At 45.0% G+C, this 20,333-nt stretch overlaps 2 protein-coding genes across 2 annotated transcripts in view; one reads left to right on the forward strand and one right to left on the reverse strand.

The window, feature by feature from the left end:
• Window positions 1-1,939: 1,939 nt before the first annotated feature.
• Window positions 1,940-20,232, forward strand: T265_01021 (hypothetical protein; the record flags this gene model as incomplete). The annotated part of the gene is made up of 3 exons (XM_009164964.1): window positions 1,940-2,276; window positions 12,903-13,004; window positions 20,087-20,232. 3 exons carry the CDS (start codon window positions 1,940-1,942, stop codon window positions 20,230-20,232), a joined length of 585 nt encoding a protein of 194 aa, XP_009163228.1.
• Window positions 17,574-20,333, reverse strand: part of T265_12702 (hypothetical protein) — a gene marked incomplete at both ends in the record, with an annotated part of 49,254 nt that continues 46,494 nt past the window's right edge. Inside the window, 2 exons of the mRNA XM_009165052.1 lie at window positions 17,574-18,415; window positions 20,019-20,255. Coding sequence (XP_009163316.1) covers window positions 17,712-18,415; window positions 20,019-20,255 — 941 coding nt within the window. The remainder of the gene's footprint in view (window positions 18,416-20,018; window positions 20,256-20,333) is intronic.

Raw genomic sequence — 20,333 nt, forward strand, 5'->3', positions numbered from 1 at the left:
TATTGATTTGTGGACTCTTGTATATTTGCGAGTCCGTTGGCAAGATACACCTCACTAAAACATCCGTTCTAAACGTGATAATCATTCGATCATGCTCTCTTGTTGAGAGTAGATTGCCTCATTGTTGTTGAAAGCGTCAAAGACGAGTTGTTGACAATCCTATCAAACAAATTGCCATCCAGATAGAAGACATTCACTTGCTTATAGAAACATATGTGCTTCCAACCATAGAATGAGTGTGGAAGGTGAGCTTCATTCAGTGTATCCGGAAAACGGTCAGCATGCGCCACTGCTTCGTGGATCTTGACAAAACAACTTAAAATGTGGGGCTTCTCATTTGTACCGTGTACAGCTGTTTAAACAGATCTCCCCCAGTATGGACGCAATACACTACTCTAAAGGTTGCTGAAAACTCTTGGACAGCCCACGACCGGTTTCGTCCTTCCACTTGGGGCTCATCAGGTAGGCGCAGTACACGAGTTTCCGTCAACCTTATGATCTACTTAACTCCGCATTGACAGACACACTCACCTGCATATCAATTCGGTATTGACGATAATATCATCCGAAATTGAGCTGAATCGCTCTTTTATGAATGACGTTCATATCATGTTCTTATCTTGTCCTGACACGTTCACCGTGATGAGTGTACACCAAAAAGTAGAAGCGCCAGATTCGAACACCCCATCTAGTGGAGCTTATTAGCAAGGCATTTTAGGCCATTCCAGAAGTTGCCGGGTGACCGCCTTACCCCTACTCCACCAGGAAAAAGTAGAAACATCTGAGTTATCCTGTGTAAACAAGCTAATCCGAACAAGCTAAAGCCATGTGGCTGGCCATGAGTGTGCATGGCTAAAAGTACTGAAAAGAGCAAGATTCAAATTGTGTACATTCCTCTGGCATTCACGAATATACTAGTGTGGATAGAGAGAGAGAGAAAACCTCGAAAGCGAGACCCATTTTCATTCATAATCTACAGTCCTGTATTTGGTTAGGTGCTATAAGTTTGCTAGCTTTCATTCCACCCCGATCGCATGCACTTTTGACTTAACAGGGTTTGTGTGGATTTCCGGGCGAGAAAGAAATTAATTTTGCGATTTTTTGCAAGCGCATTCACTGGAGCCTCTGTTTTCTTTGGCCTTTCAAGTGACGCGTGCTACAAACGGGATTGCTTGTAGGAACATGGCCAAGCCACTTTCGTAATGGACAGTAATAATCCTACGAAGCTGAAAGACCTACTTTGTGGGGTAGTAAACGTTCATCTCCCTGGGTGTTGGAATTAAATCCATTGAAACAGGAAGGCATTATCTTGAGTGAATTTATTGGTACCTTCAAAATATCGCTCGAATTTTCCCCATCATAAAAGTTTATGGGGTACACTTTGAAACAAGCGAAACTTCTGGAATCGTGACAACAAGGTATCGAAAAAAGGCGTTCAGAGGAATAGTACAAATACCTGTTGGTATTTTTCGTGATGTCAGCAAGCCAAGGAAACTGATTTCACATATTTATCAAATATGAATGTGTGTGTGTGTGTGTTCATACCATAGCATGCGTTTATCCAATGAAACAATTCACGTTGTGTTTATTTACTACTGATAGCACGTGGAGTAGTCGCAGTAAAGTTCGATTCTCCCGACGGTATACTGCATGTCGGAAATAAAACAGAAATCACATGTACCACAGAGGAGGGAGAAAACGGTGCTTCAGGAGGGCAGCTGGCAATCAAGGATTTGAACAGCCGTACGGACCTCGTCTCGATTGAGACTAGCGCCCACAAAATCAAGCCACCGGCTTCGGGAGCGACCTACACAAAGTACGGGTCCACATCCGTAGAGTGCAAATATGAGCCGAATTCAATATATATATATATATATATATATATATATATAGGTGTACGAAAGGCGCTCATATATGTGACCTTCAAAAACATATTTGAATGCTCATTTTGCGACCAACAGCCAACCCGCTGGACGGAACGTTGGACGGCGAAAACAGTGGAAACCCGGAGGTAACATCGGGCTCCACCAAGGAATTTCAGTGCGACTTGGTTCCACTGGATGCTGCGAAATCCTTAAACGGAAAATGGAAGGCTACTGTGGACCCAGTTGGGGCGGCAACCGTTACGGAGTTGGAAGACGGTAGCTCAGCGAAGATAGGACCTCCAAATTCACAAGGTTACCAAAACCAACCGAGCTCGTTTAAAGTGTCGTGTGCGTTTTCAACGCCCGAAGGAACACCGATTTACACTTTTGAACGGACAGTAGCGGTAAAACGTAAGTGATATCTGAAATGCATGTTTGGTGTTTATATCTCCCTCGGTCTCCGGGGATCACTTCTTGAAAAACTTCCAAAATGGTTCCAGGAGTGTCGTTATCCATATCTCGACTCATTCCAGTCCAGATGTGTCCACTGTTTTTGTCGGTTTTTGTCCGGTGCCTCCTCCGTTTGATATCTCCCTGATCTGCAGCTGGTTCGGTCCAGTCCGAAGATGTTGAACGTGCATCCAAGGAATGGTCTTTCAGATCATTTTGAATTCGGAAGTTCACACACAATCTTCCGGCGTTCACACCACAGTGACCTGTTTCTCGGGGGTTGTTGACAAAGCTTACTTAGCTGACACCTGTAGTGTTTATGGCTTACATAATATTCTCACGGTGAACTATTGAGGCACAGCTCTATGGCAGGTAATCGACCAAAGTGAAGGTCATGCATTCCGTGCCCAGCCGATGCTGTGGTACAGTACCAGTGACAGGAAGAAGGCCTTCGATGCGGAGTTACTTATCAGGAAATGCCAAATGAACCGTTACAGACTGTTGGACAGGGAAGCAAAACTCTCATATGCATCTTATTTGCAAAACCTGAACATCCATCCTCTCTTGAGCGCGTCTTCCTGAACTTTTCTGGCTATTCATTGACTGTTGCTCGAATCCACAAATTCCGCAATAGATCTCTCTTTTCAAGAGACGCAAAGCGAATTTACAAGAAGAAAACATACTACTCGCATGACTCTCCATCAGCAGTATCACCGCTACACCAGTATAACGGCGGATGCTACTGATGAGTAATGTGAGCAGTATGGCGTTTTCCCGTAACTCCGCCTCGCTTCTAATGGAAGGTGCATCCCATGACTCTGCTGTGAATGGCTTTCCTCTTTACACCAGTAGCAATTCTTTGTTTGGGCCCTGATACAAGTGGCGCAAATGACTAGTTTCGTTTTAATATTGTCCCAAGCTCCCACAATACACACACTAAGGGAAACTTCGGGGCCATTTCGGCTTGCTCAGAATTCCTAATCCGAGCATTCATCCTATAGTTTGTCCTGCACAACTATTGTAAACCGAATGCATTACACCAGTTTGATTACTGCCGTAATTTTATCAAGGTTTCATCAACCTTATGTTCCACTTGGACCACAAGACACGATGTTAAACTAGTACGCTTATTTGCAAAAGGAAACCGGGCTAAATTTCCTGTTTATGACAAGTAACTAAAGAATATCATGCAGGAGACATTCGTTTGGGTTTTCGGTGGATTTTTTTTTGCGAAAACCAAACTGAAACTTCAGAGGAGTGAATTTGTCGAACTTTCCATTCCAGTTTTTCAGTGCGCACCTCTTTTTGTTCAGCTCACGTAAATCTACCTTGCGACACCTCAGTTATTTCAGTTATCGCCTGTAAGCACGTACCGCTGTGTAGAAGCTGAGGGCTGGCGTGTTTGATACTTGGTAACGTTTTAATTACAACGGTTAGGAGGAGAGTCGCCAACTTTAACACAATTTCACTGTCCCTCCAAGCATCTTGCTCTATTTCTAAATCACAAAGTACTCACGGATACAACTCGAAAACTGTAGTTTTCGTGGCCAAATGTTAGACCTATCCAAAGGGCTTTGAGACAAAGCGGCATTCGCCCGACGAATGCAAGTCAGAAACGTCACGTGCACACCAACAGGTTTGCACCGCATGTACGAAAACACCAGAGACGTGAATAGAGCTTGAGGACTGTGTGGAAGTCTTCTAGAGAGTCATCAACCCCATAAGATCGATAAGAAAAAAGTGAAAAATAGTTTACCAAAGGGATGAACAAAAATCGACGGCAATGACTGGTGTCCCTACTACTATTCCGCACTTTCGTCTCCCAAACAAGCGTTGTGTGCAACAATGCAGCATGCTGATGGGTCTCTTGGGGTGCAGTCTTTCTTGTAGCTCACAGGTTAGCTACACGTTTGCCCGATTGGTGTACGGGATTTGCTGTGGTTTACTCTTCTCGTTTATTGTCCCAAGTTTACTCCTGGCGTCTGCAGTTGTTGGGCATCGTGTGAGTCGACAGCTCAGCACAGAAATGCCCTGTCTCCTGCAATTATTGTTTGCCTGCACAAAGTGTTTTGGGGGTGGGGTGGAGAACTGCAAGAGCTTTTTCGTTTCATGAGTTGTGTATCAAATGGAGATTCAGATTCTTGTGCCTTTTCTACTTTCCTAGATTCAAATAAGTTTTATAATATATCGAACGTTTTTCGCGCTGCTTCCTGAACTCTCCAGGGACACCATGTGGTACTTTAGATTTAATGATGCGATGGTACGGTCATCTACGCTTGACCAAATTTCCCATCAAGGTTTAACCGTACCATGTAGGTTGGAGTTAAATCAGTCAAATAGCGGTACTTTTGTGCATCCGGAGTGCCTGTAGCGCGAAGCGGTTGAGGGTTGGCTAGAACAGGAAATTTGGTGAAGTAATGAGTCTTATTCAGGTGACAATGCGAAACTTGTGGAAACAACGGGGGTAGGCTCCGGACGCCATACTCTCTGACCTCCAAAGGTTGACCATGATCACAGGCAGATCAAATAAAACGATCGACAAACGTTTGAAATCAAGAGTGCGAATGTGTCATCCGGTTCAGTACTGGATGTCCTCCGGTTCGACCAACAACTCACAGGCTTCTGGTCGTAGGTTGTGGACAAATGAGCTCGTCGAGCTACGGACTGAGCTATCAAATTAAGGAAGGAGCGAAACAGATAAACAAATGATCAGCACCGGGAACTGTCAACACCTGTTACATTCATTTATATAAAATTTCAGCACTTGAGGTATGACGACCAGCCGAAATGAAAGTGGACGATCCGACAATGCAGGGCTGTGGACATCAGTGGTTCCGATCGACATCTACGTATGTTTCAACACCAATAGCAACTTACCTTTCTGGAAGACTGATTCGATGATTCGAAGGCACGACAGAGACATAGGCATTTGTAAGGTGGTGACAAACCGATCCTGGAAAAGTTACCTTGACAAAGTCAATGCATGTTGCCGACTGGAAAATGCAACACATGACTGAATTTATATCCCCATCGTCGGAAGAGTTCTTTTCTCTTCCCAATGTAACTGTTTCGGCGAGTCCTCCCCTGAGAGGGGAAAGTGTTGGGCTCGAGTTTCTCTCATAGTAGAGTTCATTAGCAGCGCATGTCTTCTGAAATGCTGAGATTCGAACGGCGGGTATATGACATACGAGGTGAGTGTGTTATCAATAGTCAACCGTCTCACGCCGGACACACTACGGGCAAACGTGTTCGCACTTCTGCAATGGGGACACCTCAAACAACGAACAGCCTTGGATGTGGCCGCTGATTAAATCATCTGTCATGAATTCCCATTCTGGTGCGTCATTTAGGCTTGAAGTTCAGTGGAATATGTTCTACCACAGCCGAGGTTTAGTGTTGAGGAAACAAGCTAGTCTCGATTAAATGTTTTAACTTTACTCAAACCATCACCAAACGACCGGTTAGTTCTGAATATTTGCTATATATGTGTGGTCTAATCAAAATAATCGCACCAGGCTAGGAGAGAGGCTATTCGGACCGGAATACCGCGACAAGTCCCGCAACCAACTGGACTCAAAAATCGATTGCTTCAGTCGAAGCATTTTGGTTTTGACATCAGATCAATTGTTCCGTTTCGACCACTGTCTGCCGAGTGGGATCAAACTATACGGTAACGCGATGCAGAGCCTTAAATTATAACCGTATCAGAAATAAGAGTTCAACGAAATCATTGACAGGTCTGAGCGTTTCGGAAGTGCGGCAATTTTCTGAATAACCGTTTGATTGTTCTGAATGACATACTCGATAAATGCTCAATTCCGTCTCACATACAAATTCACATTTGTCGTGCCCAACAGAATCTACCGATGCAGGTGAGTCTGTGTGTGAAGTAGTTTTAATAGTTTTACTATACTACTTTCTTCTGTGTTGATAATTTATGGAAGTATCCGAGCCTATAGACAATATCTGGCAAATGGCTGGACGTCAGAATTGGGGCGAGTGAATGAAGTCGGTTGGTTTGTCCCAACCGTTGCGACACACTTTCAACAGCTCACAGGTTATACGAACATCAGGGTGAACACTACAAGGTCCTATTTCCCTACACAGCCTGTAACTGAATCGCCAGGGAAAACAATGCGCATAGTAAATGCCAGTCTATGACCGATCTGAAAAATTCGGGACGTATGAAGCCGAGGGATTCTGTCTAACCGAGAGTGAGGCTGAGAACGCTGACAACTTCAGGTCCTGTTTTGATGCACACCAATGAAGGCATACGAAGATCCTCAAAATTTTCCGTTTAAATGTAAAACAAACAAAGCCCACATAAATTTTACGCTACTTTGTAGTTACTCTCTTCGTCTTCGCTGGGGTCTTGACTTGTAACGAGAAATACACATGGACCAGCAAGTGTGTCTACATTTTGATCCGTCCCGTTAGTCAGAGACCCAATTAGGGTGCCTACTGCATACGGCTGGAACTTTCCAAGCAGATGTCCAATTGGGAGTAAGGAATATTATCTCAGCCAGCTCCCATAATTCCATATGCACTGCAATCCACTGATTCATTCAGCCATATGGATGGGTTTCATGATGGTTATCAGGTACAAGACCTTATCCACACTGTATGGAATACGTTCGAAACGTACGCCAAGTTCACTTCCCCTTATGAGATTATCAAAAAATGATTCAGTGCCCAGAAGGAAACTCTCGTAGTTCAACAACATCCATGTACATGTTTCCGGTATTGATTAAAACATTCAAATCCTAACGTGGTCAATATTCTGTCCTGCGTTTTCCCTACCAACTACTGGGATTCCTATCGATGGCATATCTTTTAATAGCTGGCGGTGAAAAAAACGTCCTGTCGTAAAAGACGTCGTCCTCACGTGAAAGACTTCCCCGTAACTTGATGTTACCGGAAAAATTCCGCTTGCATAGACATGTATCTTCTGGTCCTTTTATATTTGAAACCTTCCTCGCAGTTGGTTGGGAATTTTCGCCTCTGATTAGCGTTCGTTGAGAGCTATAAATTATCGATAACCTGGACACAGGTATTCAAACGTGACTGACTGAAGGTCGCTGAATCCCGGTCAACCTATCATTCAGGCTCAGCTGTCCAGCTCGAAGCGCACCCACGCGAAATCTACGGGCCCGGTGTTGCGAAATTCCAGCATCTGGAAATTTCCGTCAGTATGTCTTAGCCATTTCTTATTTGTAGGCTTTCTATGGCCGTAAAATAATGAAGCATTCTTTGTCTGCCGAAAGTAGGGGTAGGGTGATGTACTTCCAACTTGGTTGGTGCAATATGGCAATATGATCTTGGTTTTGTTTTGTACGGCTTGTGACTTTCCGTGGCGCGCATAGCCGGATTAATGACTTCGGAATTCCAAAAGTTCATGCGAATCCTGGCTGATGAATTATCTAGGCGAATTTTACTGGTCATGCGCTTGCAAAACAAGTCAACAGGCGAGCTCACTTGCACGGCTCGTGACGTAAACTACTCAAAGGCGTACACCCTGTAGATTTTGGGAGAATGGTGAATAAAATTTGACCTGTGTGTTACCTAACCTCACAGACGGTACAAAGAAAGAGATACATTCTTCCTATTTGTGACAATGTTCTCTCAGCCAACACCTCATCCTCTGTAAAGGCCGTTTGATTACCAAATTACACCGAAACAGTCAAACAGCATCTTTTTTTTTTTTTCCCCCCCCCCCCCCATTGTACAGGTTTCCCGGTGAGACCAACACTGACAGGTCAGCTTACGGCTTTGCACGTGTCTTTCATGATCATCATTCAACTATGTGGATAATATAGTCTGCTGCATACAATATTTCGTTTTTTTCTCGTCACCAACGGCACAGGTGATGTAGTGGAAACTTGTTAGTGCTATTAGCTTCTACTCGAAGTAATGTCAGAAAGTGAATAACACTAACAATAAACAGTATAGTGGCTAACATAAACACTAGTACAATTGAATAACATATGAAAAGGAAAGAGACTTATCCAGTTCTTCGGTTGATAAGTTGTGGTAGATGATGCCGAGGTTTGTCGGGCGCGGGTCTTGACCAAGCGTGTTGAAATCATCGTCTAATCCAAACGATATCGAGCCCAGACTTTTCCTGCACAGTGAGTCGTACGTAGATTTGAAACTGACTCTGAAGTGACGAGCGTCTGCATCCTGCTGTGGTTGTTCCGCATATATATTGTTAAGTATCCCGATACGGAACTTTGAGTGACGCGTAGGTTCAGCAATCCCGAATATCAAAAGGAAGAATTGGGTTCGTAATTCTAGGGTACTATTTGCACAAAGGGTAAGCAAATGCGTACAACAAACCTCAATTGTTCACGTTCGTGGCGTCAACACGTTCACAGGTCTGTCCCTGACCGGCACAGTGCAGTGTCAACGTCCGCACACGAAACAATGGCGAGCGGAATGATGGCTCAGTAGCGTGGGTTGCGGTCGTTCCCTCCGATGACGGTCTCGTGATTCTCATTGGGCGTGCGATCACGCGGAGCCCATGAGAAAACAAGTCAAGGCAGGCTCAGCAAACGGGACATGAAAGCACATGGGTAAGTAGGTCAGCGGCGCACATTCACACACAGACACGCATGTCAATACACAAGTGTCGGAAGGGACTTCCTCTGCGGCAAAGTGAGTGCCGGGTACCCATATGCAAAACAACTGGAGGTCAAAAGTACATAGACGGAGTAAGCAAATGAATGGGGAAATTATCATAACGTCAAGTTAGATTCAACTTATATGCGTTTACGTTTTGAGTGAGGATGCGCTTGCATTGTTTGTCTTAGGATAAGATTCCAATAACCTGGGTTAGTCATGGGTCGAATGTTCATGACATAATCAAAACAGGAATGAAACAGTGGGTGTGTATGCGTTAAACAAATTATGTGAGTGCTTGAAGGTAAATATTGATGAGGTAGTAACCGAACTGTGAAGATAAACGTTGACGGGAGGGTAACCCACAAACTGATAGGTCATGTTACCATGTGTCACTGTTCAATTTTCAACCAATCATGCAGCATACGTTAGTGGATGTAGGTAACCAGTTCCGTCACATACGAATCAACTCAAATAACCGGTATCGCATGATCCAGAAAGCCACCCGTCCCCCGCGGGGCTCTTCGATAAACTCAGTGTAGTTGGACGAATTTCTGAACTTTTTAGGGTTTAGCTGAGTTGGTTTTTTTCAGGCTATCTATATGCAGAGGATAGCGAAACAGAAGGAGGGCGAAGGCAAACGGTTCTGTCGTCGCCGACACCACACCGTACAAAAAGTGTTTCCTGGGAAATGGCCTCGTCTTATCTAAAGCCTCCTTACTGTCATCAACATCCCATCATCAGCATCAAGGGCTGATAGTTGGGCACCTTGCGCGAGTGAAAGTGGACCTTCACACACTCACTCAGACAATCTCTACAGAAATGACTACTGACTAGCTGCTGTGTTGTGGAGATCACCTTACCGGAGATCTTCACCGCTTGCTCCACTCTGTATTAGGCTCGGAGAACGACACGTGCAGTACATGACCAAGCCATGGCAGCTTTTATTTCTCGAATGGCGTCTCCATTGCATAAGCAAACCCCTTTTCTGATTGACCTTGGCGATTCGTAGACACCAGCCGAAAGGACAATGGTTATCAAACGCTCAAGCCCGCCTCACCCATGAAAGCATACAGCAAGACACCTCATGTAGTAGCCTGCCATATAATATACTTAAAATTTCGAGAGCTTGTCTCAGAAATATGTTCCAATTTGGGATCCGAGGTTTGGTGTTTCGGGCATTGTTTTCCTGGGTCAGAGGTCAAAGTTCATGCGACTTGGGGGTGCGCAAAACGCCCCTGAAAAACCTGAGTACTCTGCCTCGAAATGCAAGTGACACGCGTTTTGACTGCATTTCCGGAAGCGCGATCTTGGGGGCGAACCGGCCAGAGAATGATTTTTTCTATTCATATCGACCGTAATTCACTCATCTGTTCAAAGAGAAGAACAGGGTCGTATGCACTTTCCACATCCACAAGACTTGCATCAGTAAGTATAATTTTGTTTACTATCTGGATTTCGGTTTAGAAGGGAAATGAGGATAAACAGACATAGGAAGACCAGGCACAATTATCACACATCCCTTTTTTTCGGAAAGCATTTGAAAAGCTGATAGTATAGTCTCATTCCCCAGCTAACCTTAGAGAAGCGAACGGACACATTGTGTTTAGAAGCTATCGTGACGTCCCTCGCAGTGCAAACCTGGCAGAGAGAAGGGATAATTTAACAAGGTCAAATTCACCTTGAAAATTCAATGGCATTAACAGCTTGGGTCACTTACTTGAAGGCCTTTTTGTAACACTAAAAAGTGTAAATGTGTGGTCCCACAATGTTAAACTCAGACTCTCTCTCTTGCTCTCCTGTTAGGGCTTCACGCATCGGATTCAGATAACGCCATGTAGCACTATTCAGTCATTGATTTACTTCAGAATCAACCGATGAGAATCGGACAAATCTGCTTCCGTGCCTGGCATGCCGTCGAGTGGCATTTTGAACTGGGGCAATTTTTCCATTTTCCGAGAAAAAACAGTTTGCGATTGGTGCATAGATGAAGCAGTCTTTTGTCCTTGCTCGTACGTAAAAATTCCAATCCCAGTAGACGTCCCAAATGAGTTCTNACCCCTGTACAGCCATTCGCTGCGGTCCCCAGATGCACAAATTCGCGCCACGTGGAAGAACATGATGATGGTGGCAGGTAGCGCAAAGAGAGCCCTTTGATCGTGTATTTTTTCGCACATGTTGTGTACATCGATCTCAAACAAATCCAAAGTGCGAGAAGAAGAAGCACCCTGCTTACATGAAGGAGCGAAGATAAAAGTCAACCCGACACAGTGGGTGTAGAAGCATACAGACTGATTTCGTTGCCGCAGTCTGACGAACAGTTTTTCCGGCTAAAGCTAATGGGTTTGTTGGTCCTCGTGAAAATCCCCCATGGATGTCTTCAATCACTGAATAGAGGATGGTGGAACTGAAGCATCTTTGAGACGAAGAAAGAATAGGTAGTCTCCTTTCGTCTGTTGGCCATTGTGTGGGCTGCATTTGAAGCAATTCCTTGGCATTGGATCATTTTTGGTTTCATGGTTCGTAATTGTGCACGGGCGACGATGCTGTCAGAATGCCCAAGCATGTATTAGAATACTTTTAAACAAAGCGTATACCTCAAAGGACCGAACAGACAAAATAGCACTGGAGTCTGCGACACCGCACAGTCACTAGAGTCTTCGCCATACACTTTCCAACCACAAACATGAATGGAGAGTAAGCTCGGGTCTGTAACTCATTTGGAAAACTATTCGGGTTCGACACCGCACAGTCACTAGAGTCTTCTCGATACACTTTCCAACCACCAACAAAAATGGAGACTAAGCTCGGATCTCTAACTCCTTTGGAAAACTATTCGGGGAGTTAACCTCAATGGTGGGAATTTTTTTCAAATTTCTCATGCGAAGATGATTCGTTGGTCAAGAGATTCTTGAATACCGACAGCCAATAGTTGCTGCAACAAAATAGCACTGGAGTCTGCGACACCGCACAGTCACTAGAGTCTTCGCCATACACTTTCCAACCACAAACATGAATGGAGAGTAAGCTCGGGTCTGTAACTCATTTGGAAAACTATTCGGGAAGTTAACCTCAATGGTGGGAATTCTTTTTTTAAGTCTCGCTCATGCGAAGATGATTTGTTGGTCAAGAGATTCCTGAATATCGACAGTTCCTGCAACATGACACCAAGGTCTGTTAGTTTCTGCTCTTTTCACGTGAGCACATACAATCCCGCCAGTTCAGGAAATGTGTTCGTAACCCTCGGCCCAGTCAACTTCACACTCGGACAAAGTAACGATTGAGAAGGACAACCGATTTGTCGCCTCTTCCTCATCACACACTATCAGGAGAACCAGCTCCGAACGTAACGGGACTGACTACATAACAGCCAATGGAATAACCGCTCTCGTTGAGACAGATTTCATTGGTTGTTCTTCACTCGTCCTTGACAGATAAGCTGTATGCGACAGTGATCAATAGAGCAGCTGGCTCGCACGTTTATTGACTTTTCTGGTTTGGCCAAGTGCACCAGGCGGTCAATCGGCTATCCAGACCGGAGTTCACGGTAATGAGAAGGCATTAATGGACTGTGGTCCGCCTGCTGACATTCACCCAGTATTCACGAATTTCCCAACAACTCTGCCAATTACATCTTTGGCTTTAGGAGCTGAGACACAATTGTACAATATGATAATATCGGCATCTCCAAAATGTGCTATCTTGTGGGTGATGCGAATATTGTTCAATTAGGGATGGGTTCAAATATACATCCGATATGCAACCTTGAGTCACGCTTATGACGGACGATCCCGAATATCAAAAGGGAGAATGTCAAACGTTCCAATGTCCATGATACTCTTTTCAACAACAAGCCTCAACTGTCCAAGTTCGTGGCGTCACCACGTATGCAAGTTTGCCATAGTTCGTAAGCCAGTCAAGGGGTGGGGGGGCGCAATGTCGTCTCAGCAGTGGGGGTCGTCTCTTCAGGGGCCAGTCCCGAGATTCTGATTGGCGGTGCGATCACACGGCACTCACGAGGATCAGAGCGAAACATAGCAGGTTCGGCAGACGGTGCACGATCACGCGTTGGTAAGTAGGTGAGTGGCGCACATTCGCACACGCATGCCGGCATACTAGTGTCGGATTGGGTGGCTTTTGCGGTACCCGGTGAATGGCGGGTACGGATGAGCAAAACATGCGATCAAAAGCGGGACTGCTTGGCCACACAATGCTCTTAGCTGCAAAACTTTTGCGCATGGGATAAAACTTTTTACGCCAAAGTGTCGCATTTTGTTGGGTGTGTGCTGAATAAATATCATCCATAGGGCGTACCTATCACAGATAGTCCCAACCATGGTTCTCCGGAGGGCTTACTCCCTGATCAAAAGTCCCGGAGTTTACTTTTGAGTATCAATAAAATGTAAACATAAAATCCATTTTTTTCCAATATCGACGTCACTGATCAGCTTTCAAGTTTTTAGAAGCCTGTTTGACCTGACTGAAGAGTGGTATTGTTAACTTGCTCTCAGAAACCTACAAACAACGGCAAACTCCTTCTTTGGCGCCGTATTTGCTTCTCGTGGATGAGTAGTTTTTCTCTTCGGACACATTTTTCGTTTGCTGTTTGTTTTCTATGGCAGCAACAAGCTGCATGTCTTGGAGCGATGATCAAAATCTTTCTCAGCAAATGGGTTATTGTGGGGTGGTGACTTCAGAAATATCCAATTTGAAGCGAAAGAGAGTTAACATCTGAGCGTTAGTCATTCATAATAGCTTGGCGAGATTTCATACAATTCCACAAAGAAAAGGCCAAAACACAACCTGACAGACGTGCGGGCCGCAAAGACAATACTTGTTTGACAGGAACATGAAAGATGACTCCAACTCACGGCAATGACAGATAAGCCGAGCATACAATCATGATTGGCATAAAGTTTCCCGAATACATTCCGGGTTTGGCTTTGTATCTCCGTGATCCCGCTCTCCCCTTTAAAAAGATTGTCACTTTGTTTAGTCTTGTTGTAAGATGACTCAGTGCCCAACTGTAAACACACCTGCATTCACACACAAGGGTTCTGTTATCCAATTATTACCAGTATCGGCGAAGATCTGGTCATTGTGTGTCACTTTCGCTCCGGGAAAACAACCGACTGCAGGACAAACGCGTAGTACCGCTTAACTAGATGACTTATCCCGTTTATTCGTGCCCAGCCAGCACATTCTTGGGTTAGGGCAAGTGCTGACATGGTAGTAACGTTCGCTGCACAGCCGTTCTACAGTTCTACAGGGTCCCATTACCATCCAACCAAACTCCAAAGGCCGTTTTGATTTAAGTTTGCTTGCACCTGTCCTAAGTTTAAAAGCTACTATTAAAGCAAACACTTAGCTGAGAGAAAATGCCTCCTCTCCAAGGAATACCTAGTGTATCACTGTTCACTCTTGAGAGGTCGATTTTCATATTAGCAACCTTGGGATCGATTCGACAGTTAATACGATTCATCCATAGAGCCCAGGCGCAAGTATATCACAACACTGCATACAGTTTACACCCCCACAGATCATCGAGAACTACGAGGTTATAAAGCGAATTAGGTTTTTCGGCCCACCCATTTTCAAGCTCGCACCAAGCGTGAGATAATCAAGGACAACAAGATAGAATACTGTTGATCAGCTAGCTTTCAGACGACGGATCGCTGATGTTGACCTTTGAAATAACTCCCGTCTGGGTGCACCATGAATGTGAGCAATACTGTTGATCAGCTAGCTTTCAGACGATAGATCGCTGATGTTGACCAGTCAAAGATACAACTTTGAAATAACTCCCGTCTGGATGCAACATGAATGTGAGGAGCCATGAGTTCACCACTCAGCCCTATGCTAGCCGAGGAGTGTACGTGTTGTATCTAGTGCTTACGCCTGCACTGAGCCTGCCAGGCTACGCGATAGGGAGAAGACAGAGAACTCGGGACACGGCTGTATTGTCAGGACAAAACATGCAGAGCGCCTGCGTAATATATAGGATAAATAATTGGCCAGCTATAGTCGTTCACTTGTTCGCTCCGTACAGCCAATGGCGATGTTCCGGTCGTGAACAATCTCAGGCCCACTACGCTGATCGTATGTTGCTAAGCCGTGTTTGGTGAGCTCCGCCAACGCACCTACTTTCCGGGCCTGTCGTACCGATGGTGACCTTGAGGATACGTCACTCTCTGCACATGTGCTTTTTTCCTGTCTGGGCGCGCCCTGACAGTACGGTCATGCTGGAACGTTGGCAGTTCAACATAACCAATCAGCCGTTCCTGTAACAGCTCCAATCTGAATGGAGTGTCAATGCACAGGACCTTCTAGACTCTTCCCAGATGAAGCGTTTGTCGTGCAACCTAGAACAGTTGTGACAGAGCAAGTGGTCGCGACTTTCAACATTTTCCCTGCCCCAATATCAAGTTCACCAATCAGCTTGAAGAATGCGACAGTATCCCGTCCCTGGATGCCCTACCAAAACAGCACAACACTTGATCCAGGTTCTGAGTAATTTGTTGGAAGCCTAATTGGCTGGGTCTTTAGGTACTTTCCCATTCCGAAGGCTTGGTGCACCGAGCCTAAGAAATTTGTTCTCGCGGTGCCCATCAGTCTTATCGCTTGCAGACCTTAATTTACAAGGGTGTAATTGTATTTACTCAAATTAGCATAATTTGAGTACCTCTCCGATTTTGTATTATTTTGTGAGCCTACTCGATGGAGGCAAACGGTTTGGCTCCGAATAGCTAATCTAGCCGAAAGCCACAGGTAGTGAGGCCCAACTTTCAGACTGTGATGCGTGCGTGCTAGTCGGATGCGTTTTAAACCACACCAAATTCGGGTGTTTTTAGTGTGTTGTGGGTTTTAAACCACACCAAATTCGGGTGTTTTAGTGTGTTGCGGACCATAGTCTCCTAATGCCTTCTTGTTACCGTGAACCTCGGTCTGGATAGCCGATTGAGGCGCGCTTGGCCAAACGAGAAAAGTCTATGAACGTGCGAACCGGCTGATCTATGGATCACTGTCGTGTCCGAGCGGGTCAAAAACGTGATACTAAGAATACAACTCATCTGTCAAGGTCAAGTGAAGAACAACCAATGAAATCCGTCTCAACGAAAAACGGTTATTCCATTGGCTGTTATGTAGTCAGTACCGTTACGTTCGGAGCTGGTTCTCCGAATACGAACCAAGCCTCCACGAGTTTCTGATGTTGGAAGTAAATGCATTTCTGAAAACCTAGCAGAAGCTTTTGCTGAACCGAGGGGGAAATTAGACCTCATCTGAGTGGTTCACGGAAAGTTCACAATAGCACAAATGAAGCCAACAATGGACCACCTAAAAATCTTACGTAAATTCTCTGCTACAGAGTACACCAAATTTGAGCTAACGCACAACGTTCTTGTTAAATATAGTTTTGCAGGACTGTACCTCAAAATGCCGTTATCAATTTTGTAGTTTTCACTTCTGCAGGAAAAGCAGATTAACACCACATGAGAAATTAGTGTAGGGCCTGTGTGTGTGCGCCCACTTTCAAATCAGTTCCAGTGGGTGTGTGGGAAACACTCGGTCTTCAGATTAACTAACAACAATCAAACCGAGTAGTTGCTGTAGACATCCCGAAAAAAAGACGTTCAATTCTCTAACTGACTGACAATAGTGTTGCCGAGGTTGCTTCTGACTGTTTCTGTTACGTGTAGAACCACAACTGTGTTAGTAGCCACTATTCAGTCAACTCGATAATCTAAGAATCACCCAACTTAATAGCACTCACAAAGAGAGCTTAAACAGCGTAGGTTGGCTTCACTGACGAGAGACCGTTTGTCCTAAACTCAATCAGTGATTCAACACTCATTTGCCGGCACTTTGGTTTCCATGGAAGAATCACCTGAGACGCAGCGGAATCTTTTGTTTTTGGTAGACTTCAACCTTGTGAGTAGTTTCCTTGATGAAAACATGCTGTGCTATCTCGAATTTCGCACCAAGCGAAACATGATGTGGCCTTTATCCAGCAAAGTCAGGTGAAGAATATCATAGAAAGCAGATTCAGCTAGGTTTAGGCGAGCCTTGCGTACAACCAAACTGACATGCAAAGGATATATTAAAAGATAATCTTCTAACGGTGGCACTTTTTCAGTGCCTGGCTGCCATGCCACCCAAAGGAAGCCCGAGGGCTGCCAGCTTGCCTCAGCCTAGACAGAGGAGGTCGAGATGCAGAGGTCGGATTCGAACGACGGACCTTTCGGTTAGTAAATTGGAGCTTCAACCACTGAGAATAACTTTCCTTCCATCTGAGAAGTCATCACTCGAGGAGCCAGTCGATACATGACCAGCTGATGTGTTTTCAGTGACTGAAGAATGAATGTCGCTATATCCTGTCTAAGTGAGATCCTATCGTAGCCGAACGGTTTAACCGCTGTTTGACCCCTGGCCAAAAGTTTGTGGGTTCGAAACTCTCCGAGTTTCGTGAGATGCGCACTGCCGGTGATTCGCAAGAAGAACTAAACAACCGTACATTGCTTATCGGCTTTCTAGTGTAGATTAGCTTCACCGGTAGGGCGAAACCTCAAATAAAGATTACCAAATTGCCTCATACTAGCATAATAATTTTACGCCATCTGCTGTATACCGTAAAAGTGAGTACATGTATAGATGTGTATATATGTAGATAATCGAAAGCATTTTCCGTTAGCATTCGTAGCTCAGGAGAAAAGTCTGGATTGCGAAAGCATGTACAGGAAGCAATGCAGCGACCGCTATCACATTTTGACCAAGTGGTAATTAGGATCGACCGAATGTCACCAGACGAATCGGCGTGGGTGATTTCGGTCCGGTGACACCTACACTCCCTGTCAAAATTGTGCAGCCCCGGGTCAATCCAATCCCTGTCATGTCTGGATGTATCGCCGAAGGCCGATTAGGCCGCAGCTGAGACCCGCCATCAGTCGACGTTGTTGATGAGGAAGAATCCTTCCCTGTTGACACGCTTGTTCTCGAGCGTTCGCTAGTGTTGTTGGGCGTTGATAATGAGGAAGCTGATTCTGGCGTGTGCACTGCCAAAACGCCACACTCGACTTCGGACTCCTCACTGGATTCCTCACTTTCGCTGGGGACTTCCAACCCGGTGATTAACTTGACACGTGTGAAATGGCTCAAACTGAGTGCGGGGTAGAACAGCGAGGGTTTAACTGTTCTAGCTACACGCACACCATCCTTTAAATCAGACTCCATAGCCTCGGTCGACTGCTTGCCGTTTTGCAGCAAATTCGTAAATGCAACTGGCCCATGTGGTTCGCCATTCAGATAAAAGCCCAGGTGACCTTGATCGCAGTCTAAACGAACACCAATCACAGTCGGCTGATGGTCGCGTTCTAATTGGTCTTTAGTCAGTATTCCACCATCCGTGCGATCTCGGTGCTGTCCAGCATGAACAAACCAGGAGCGGTTGGAGTTTGCGTACATTGCCCACCCAGCATTGTCCAGACCTACCAAGGAAAACAATGAATTCTGGGTTAACCTGAGAAATTTTCACAGGCCACAGACTAAAGAAAGACTACGTCGCGACTACCGTCTCGTGACAAATATTTTAACAATAGAACGATGCATACCGAAATAGTATTTTGAGATGGGTAAAGCCGATGGGACAAAGGTAATTCATACATATCGGGGTTTTCATGAGCATCGTGAGAAATGAAATCCGTGGATCGATAAGCTTTATTGAAACAACCTTCGAGATTCGTTACCATTCACGAAAAATGTGACAGTCGAATCGACCAAATTACAAGACAGCCCTTTCCACACTAGTCTACAACATTTTCAAACGACGGTTCGTAATAGTTGAATGCTCCCTTCGGTAGGTACGTTACTGTAAGTTTGCAAGTAATGATGCGGTTCGATAAATACAAAGACTTCCCAGGAAGCCAAGTCAAGTGTTGCGTTGAAAAGTCTAGTGATCGATTCCCTGTAGAGTTTGGACAAACCGGTACGTTAAACAAAAGACCTTTATCATTGAAGTCCTCAACTGTGATTGGTTTTGCCGAAATGACAGGTAAACCTGCCATCTCTCCAAAAGGCTTTCCACAATTGCACTTGATGTCTTCGTTCATAAATGAATTCGATCCTTTAGATCGTCTTACATTGTAAAATCAACTGCTCGACCAAAACCCAGTGATGGTTGTGCAGTTCCTCCCTTCTTCCTGGAAGAGATCATTATCCCCGTTGTGGGAACTTTTGTGCAAGTATCAGTTTGAGGAGCCAAACTAACAACAGTTACTCACTTCTCGTGCCTTGTAGGTCGTAACCTTCCAGATAGTCTGGAAATCGCTTCAGGCTGTTGAGGGCTGCTACCAGTTGACTCAAGAATTCAAACTTAAGATGCAGTTCTGAATGAATATCGTGCTTGTTACTTTGAGGTGTGGTGTGACAGTTTCTTCATGTGCGACAGAGGATTACGTTACCCTTTTTGGACAACATAGCCTAAAATGAGGATCACTGATTGATAGTGAAGTTTTGATGGCCTGGAACACCAGGCTGAACACTGGCTTGATGAAATCAAACAATCACCAACCAAAACGCTTTTTTCTGATCACCAGACGCGCTTCCAACAAATGTGCTAAACAAACGATGAGCAAGTGATTTAACTGGGATTCAGTTGTCTTCCATTACAAGCAAACTGATGTGCAACTCAGTGTACTTTGCGAATAGAGTACAGTTTGAGTTCAAGCAGGAATCGACCAAAGGAACTTTGCCTTCCTGATGAGACCCAAGAAGGGTGAAACCAATCATGGCCCATCGAAGTGTTTTCAGCGACCATGTGAGTAACCGCTTCAAGAAAATACACTCAAATTTTATTTGAACACAGAAATCTGGTAAGTAGCCATTCATGGTACAGTAGAGCTTCGTTTGAGCTGGCAACTGTTCCATCGAGCAGTACGGAGCCTTGTTCGGACGGGTTTCGACTCTGTCGAGATTTTCATAACGTTCGAAAATTCGTAAGCATCTAATGATTAGAATTAATTCAATTCAAATTCTGCTGGTGAGTAGACTGGTGCCAAAGTATTTAGTCGTCCATCTCATGGGATGTCTTACCTAACATCCGATCTCGCGCGACGCTGTTGAGTGCGACACCAAACGATGGTTGCCCTCTTCCATCATAGGAGTCGATTCGCCATTCCCAGTAATGCGTGCCTTGGGAGAAACCGACATCAGCCAGAAGAACGCGATCCTCAACGTCACCCAGAGACTGAACAGTCACTCCATCTGGGTCGACGCGAAGCCCATTCGAATGCGGCAGTCCACTTGAAGGATCGATGCGGAAGGTGGCTACTGCAGTAAATAAAAGGGAACAAAAGTGTAGGCCGTGACAACTAGTTCAACGACATAACAATAGGGACTAGAACAGAT

The sequence above is a fragment of the Opisthorchis viverrini genome (genome assembly GCF_000715545.1).
Source record: "Opisthorchis viverrini unplaced genomic scaffold opera_v5_11, whole genome shotgun sequence".
Classification (NCBI taxonomy): Eukaryota; Metazoa; Platyhelminthes; class Trematoda; order Opisthorchiida; family Opisthorchiidae; genus Opisthorchis; species Opisthorchis viverrini.